This window comes from Dipteris shenzhenensis, chromosome 21 (assembly GCF_047967505.1).
Source record: "Dipteris shenzhenensis isolate YYH24624 ecotype China chromosome 21, Dip_SZ_1.0, whole genome shotgun sequence".
Lineage (NCBI taxonomy): Eukaryota > Viridiplantae > Streptophyta > Polypodiopsida > Gleicheniales > Dipteridaceae > Dipteris > Dipteris shenzhenensis.
This window is the reverse complement of record NC_141616.1, coordinates 31,945,068-31,950,954: the sequence shown is the minus strand read 5'-3', so window position 1 is coordinate 31,950,954 and position 5,887 is coordinate 31,945,068. Positions and strand designations below refer to the sequence as shown.

At 40.7% G+C, this 5,887-nt stretch overlaps 1 protein-coding gene across 1 annotated transcript; it reads left to right on the top strand.

Moving 5' to 3' along the window:
- The first annotated feature begins 1,360 nt into the window (after positions 1–1,360).
- On the top strand, positions 1,361–2,299 carry LOC147888752 (BTB/POZ domain-containing protein At1g01640-like). The gene is made up of 3 exons (XM_087392357.1): positions 1,361–1,528; positions 1,652–1,807; positions 1,964–2,299. The coding sequence occupies exons 1-3, from the start codon at positions 1,361–1,363 to the stop codon at positions 2,297–2,299; spliced, it is 660 nt and encodes a 219-aa protein (XP_087248483.1).
- Positions 2,300–5,887: the final 3,588 nt, after the last annotated feature.

Genomic DNA, 5,887 nt, shown 5'->3' with positions numbered 1-5,887 from the left:
TTGGCTTGAAAGCTAGCACACACTCTATCTTAATTCGATACACTTTTCTTTCCACTCCCCCGCCCAATTCCTCAAGAATTGTCAATGCAACTAGTGGGAATTGTACCGTTGTACAGCACATGTCAGCAAACTTCGTGCATAGATCTATTTGTGCCTTACTGTCTTGACTTCTTGTGTCTATTCTTTCTGAGGAAGGACTTGTGATCTAGTTATAATATTGCATGGCGACATTTGATAGTCTACCGACTATACCTTTCTCCTTTTGGTTTTTTCTATGAATGGCAGCACGGGATTCTTTCCATTCTATGAGCCACCTATCCAACTTCGTTCTTGCTCTGTCTATCAAGGGCTCTGATTGCTTTACCATTTCCCATTGAAAAAATATATCACCCAATGCTCTAGGTACGAAGTTTAGTACAACCTCTCTCTCCTCTATCCACTCCACTTCTCTGCGCCTTGTCTAGCTATAGTCACATTGAGGAAGTATGCACTATTGCATTTCATCCGGCTTAGACTTGGTATGAGGAATCTCTCTTCTTTTCTCCTCACTTAATGTAATCATATGTTGGGAGGTATGGATGTATATATATATTTATAAAGTAACATGAACTTTGTAATTGTGAGGCTGGGCTATATAAAGTATTTAAAGTCTATAGCTTGCGTATGCTAGCTTGTATCAATAGGAAAGCTATGCTCTAGAAATCTCCACTTGTTAATAGATTGTACAAGCAATGTAATCCATAGATTTCACTCGTGTAGACTTTCAGCTAGATGATATTGCGGCCTCTGAACCTTCTATGTAGGATTACGTATACAACACAGAACACGGTAAGTTGCCACGACGCTCGCAAGTGATCAAACTCAAAGATGTCTGTTGGAGTAGCTAGATGTAACAAGGATCACTTCATGCGCGGACGAGTAGACATAAGAGGACGCAGCTGAAGCAGGCAGAGGCACGTTTTCCGGTTTGCTGGAGCGTAGTGCTAGGGTGTGAACAAGCCGAAGTGTAAGGAGTGGCTATTTAATGCCTTGAGGCAAGCAAACTGCCGATTCGTTGGGCTGAAGCCGTGGGCAAACATTTGCAAGGCCTCGACAGTAAACTACAAAAATAAAGCATCAAAATGAGCAATACAACTCCCAATAACCTTCATGCCCGGCAACGCCCGCAAATCCGCAAAAGAGTGAGGGGAGCAGCTTTTTTAATGCTAATATCCTCGCGTACCAGAGGTTCAAACTTTGAAGGTCTCCGACCTGATCCTTTTCCGTCCCGACTCCCCATAGATAAAACTATAAATAAAGGTCGAAGAGGGCCTGAATGTAAACCAGTTACCAGAGTCCAGACCCTATCGCACCTTTGGCGATGACATCGGCATGTTCTCTTTGTGACCCTTCGGGAGACCGTAAAGCACAAAGACGCTACAATATATGTAGCCGCTGCCTTATCGCCGCAAGAGCTTTGATTGAACTGGGCAAGGAAATCCACCTGAGGGACAGGACTTCCGAGGACGATAAGGTACTGGAACAAAAGGTGAGATCAGGTGGCTTTTCCGTCCTGACTAGTAAAAATAAGCTAGTATCATTTCGAAGAGAAATTCTCAATTTCTCATAGTAGAGGAGTCATGAGTGTGTGTGTGTGTCATGATATCAACAGGGTATATTGAAAGACATGTTCAAAGTCGTCCAACGACATGTACAAGCCACATCAAAGCAAGTAAAATACTTGCAAGCCCCGGACGACAGATTGCCTAAAGACCTGGAGCTGGTGGCTGCAGCTGGGCAGTCAGTTCATGCACATCGTTTCGTTTTGGTCAGCCTCTTTCCGCTTAATTGAACTCGCCATCCAATTTTACTGGAGACAACGTGCTATAGTCAGCAACTATATTTCTTTGGTCTTGGTGATTGTTTAAGGGGATAGTTTCAACTTCCAGCAACTTATATAGTTCCTCGGCGTGGATGATTGCAGGCCATGAGATCTCCGGTTTTCCGGACTATGCTGGATATCAACTTCCACCAGGAGGCATGCAAGGGATGGATTCGCATTCCTGACATGAGTCACACGGAGGTGAAACACCTAGTCGACTTCATGTATTGTGGGCACCTTGAACTCCAGGTGCTCCAAAACCATGCGGGTGTACTCTTGCTAGCAGCTCAAAAATATAACATACCGCTTTTGATAGAGATTTGCCAAACTCACATTCAGACAACGACGGATATATTCGATGTCTTGAAGAAAGCCGATGGGCTTAGTTGTCCAAGCGTGCTAGAGAATGAAGCGATGGGTAGGATTGGCCCACGATGAACAATCCGAGGCTGACTATAGGAGTTGCCCACTGGCGGGCTAGGAGACATCTCAGTGCTCTTAATATGGCTAGGACACAAGATCTAACATAAACGGCAAGCCTATGGAAATGTTGAGAAGCTTTTGTAGAGTGCTTCAACTCCAATCTTTTGTGGCCCTTCTCCTATGTAAGATTTGGCCTAAGGCTTTATCTTGAGTACACTCCATATGCTCCTCTTATGTTGATCATTTGTCTTATGCCCTTCTTTTCTTCATGTCTTTCGAATCAAAATAGGAAATATACCATAAAAGAGAGACTTACCACTGCTAATATTATTCATATACCAATAGAATTATCGTTAGTGCAGCGAGTAATAGTTTTAAAAAAATAGTTACAACCAACATTACCACTAACAAATATTGTCATTAGTATGAAAGTTACCAGTTAGTAAGAAATTGACACGTAGATATTGGAAGTATAATAAGAGACAGATTGGGAATAAGTATTGTGTACACGATCAATCAAATGACATTCAATTATAATATATTTACAAATATAGCTAAAATATAGAAGTCTCATATGTTCACACTATATGGCCAATGTGGTCTGAGCCTATAACAGATGCTCTATAAATAGAAGTGGACTTAACATCTCCACGCATTATGCTCATGAAAGTTCTACTCAAGCATCTTTGTTAAGGCTTCTTGAGAATCAAATCCAAAAAAAGGCTACAATAAATGCTAGGGGTGAAGAACACATCTATCGGCCTAGGATGGGAATTCACAATCAATTTCACAACAACACAAAGCAACTATAGATGCACTTGGTAGACGCGCAAAATAGCAGGCGTGTCTATAGGCATTGCTTGAATAGAGAAATTATGGGCGCGTCTAATCACATGTCTAACAGTTCGTCTATTTGCACGTGTATTAACACGTCTATTTGTGCATCTACACTGAGAAAATACGGGCCCATCTAACATTGCGTTTATCAGCGCATCTATTTGCGTGTGTATTAGCGCATCTATTAGCGCATTTACACTGAGACTTAGACATGTATTTAGATGCAAAACAGAGAATACAGAAAGTGAGATTTTGGTGTACATCATTGCTTTCCAAACATTGCCCATGATTACCAAAGCACAGAATTTTAACAAAAACATCAATGCTTTTTTGCAAGCCCACATATACAAGAATTAAGTGAGGTGAGGAGAATGAGACAATATGTAAAATAGTTTTGCCAATATCAATTATGGGGCTACGGTTCAATCTCATCCTCAATGAGATCAACCCTTGCCAAATTATCTACTTCAAAATCCAAACAAGTGTTTGGATCTACAAATACATTTAACCCACTACTACTTGTGCTACTCATGTGCTCATCGAAATCAGCATCACCAATGGTAGGCTTGTCCTCACGGGTAATGGCCTCAATATCTGTATCTCCTATCTCATAATCATCCTTCTCTCTTGTATAACAGTCATCATCACGTCCATGGCCATGATCATCCTCCATATGCTCCATATTAGTAAATGTACTATACATCACTTTGGAACGTGGCATAATAGGTATGACATGCCACCATCTATTATTATCCACCATTGGTTGATAGACAACCTAATTCAAACACAAATACAATTATGTTATTTCCCTTGCATCAAATATTTAAAAGCGAGTATTTTTATATGTGTGCATAGTACCTGTTCACATTGTTGCGGTAGTACTAGTGTGTCCTTCCTACTTTGCCAAAAGTTTGTGGAGTCAATAGTTACAAAGCCACTTGCATGGCCTTTGATTATTGCATTAGGGCCTCTTTCCACCACGTCCTTAAACAACTTTACATCCAAAACATACACAGAGAAGCGTTAAAAGTTAAGCTTAATAATATCTTGGATTATGCCACAATAATCATCCATGGCTCCATTGGCTCCCTCAAAGCTAGCAATGATGCCACAATCTTGTGTGTTTCTCTTATCATCAATCCGTTGTGCTAGAAAATGCTTGCCCTCACACCATATAGCATTGAACATAGTGCACTACCCAAGAAAAAATCAATTAAAATAAGAAATCTAAATTATTGAAAGCTCCTAACTTATGCATAACATTCTATATACTGACCTTGCTCATGCATCCCCTAGCATACTCCCATTCTTCCATTGTGATATGCATCCCCTCGTCTTTCTTTGCTTTCTCCATTTCATCAAGTAGCCAATCCACATGAATATCCTTTGGAAGTGCTCTTAGATACTGAGGGTATGGCACACGACATCCGTGGTGTGTACAAAAGAGGGCCCTTTCTTCTTGTCTTCTGGCCTTTGCATCCTCATATCTTGTCACCCATCTTTTCATCACATCACTATTAAGCACGCAATAGAGGTTGATACTATTATGCAACTCCTTGTCTATTACTTTGTTGCGTCCTTTCCCTTGAGGCGCAATAGAGGTCATCCTTAGGTCTTCATCATCTCTTTATAGTCGTGGGAGAGAGCTATCCACATCAACAAGAAACTCAAAAATATATACAAGTGACTCTTGTACCAACCAACCCTCAGCCATGCTACCTTCGGGTCTTGCATTTTGTCTCACAAAACCCTTCAAGTCTTCATGAAGCACTCAAGGAGGAACAACCATCGTGCATGTATAGTACCGCATATAGCAATCTCATCCACCAAATGCACTATGAGATGTAGTTAGCTTGTGAGAATAGAATGTGGAAATGTCTCCTCCACTAAACAAATCACCTCCACTAACATAGCTCGAGCATTCTCACAACAACACAAAGCAAGTATAGATGCGCTTTGTAGATGTGCAAAATAGCGGGCACGTCTATAGGCGTTGCTTTAGTAGAGGAATTACAGGTGCGTCTAAAAGCACATCTAACAACTCATCTATTTGCGTGTGTCTTAACACGTCTATTTGCATGTGTAAATTATGAAAATATGAGCCCATCTAACATCATGTTTATGAGCACGTCTATTTGCTCGTGTATTAACGCGTTTATTTGCATGTTTACACTGAGACTTGGATGCGCATTTAGACGCGTAGATAGACGCAAACCAGAGAATACAGAAAGTGAGATTTTGGTGTACATCATTCCTTTCCAAACATTGCCCATGATTACCAAAGCACATAATTTTTTGCAAGCCCACATATACAAGAATTAAGTGAGATGAGGAGAATGAGACAATATGTAAAATAGTTTTGCCAATATCAATTATGGGGCTACGGTTCAATCTCATCCTCAGTGAGATTAACCCTTGCCAAACTATCTACTTCAAAATCCAAACAAGTGTTTAGATCTACAAATACATTCAACCCACTACTACTTGTGCCACTCATGTGCTCATCGAAATCAGCATCTCGAATGGTAGGCTCGTCCTCACGGGTAATGGCCTCAATATCTGTATCTTCTATCTCATGATCATCCTCCTCTCTTGTATCATGGTCATCATCACATCCATGGCCATGATCATCCTCCATACGCTCCATATTAGTAAATGTACTATACATCACTTTGGAACATGGCATAATAGGTATGACATGCCACCATCTATTATTATCCACCATTGGTTGATAGACAACCTAATTCAAACACAAATACAATCATG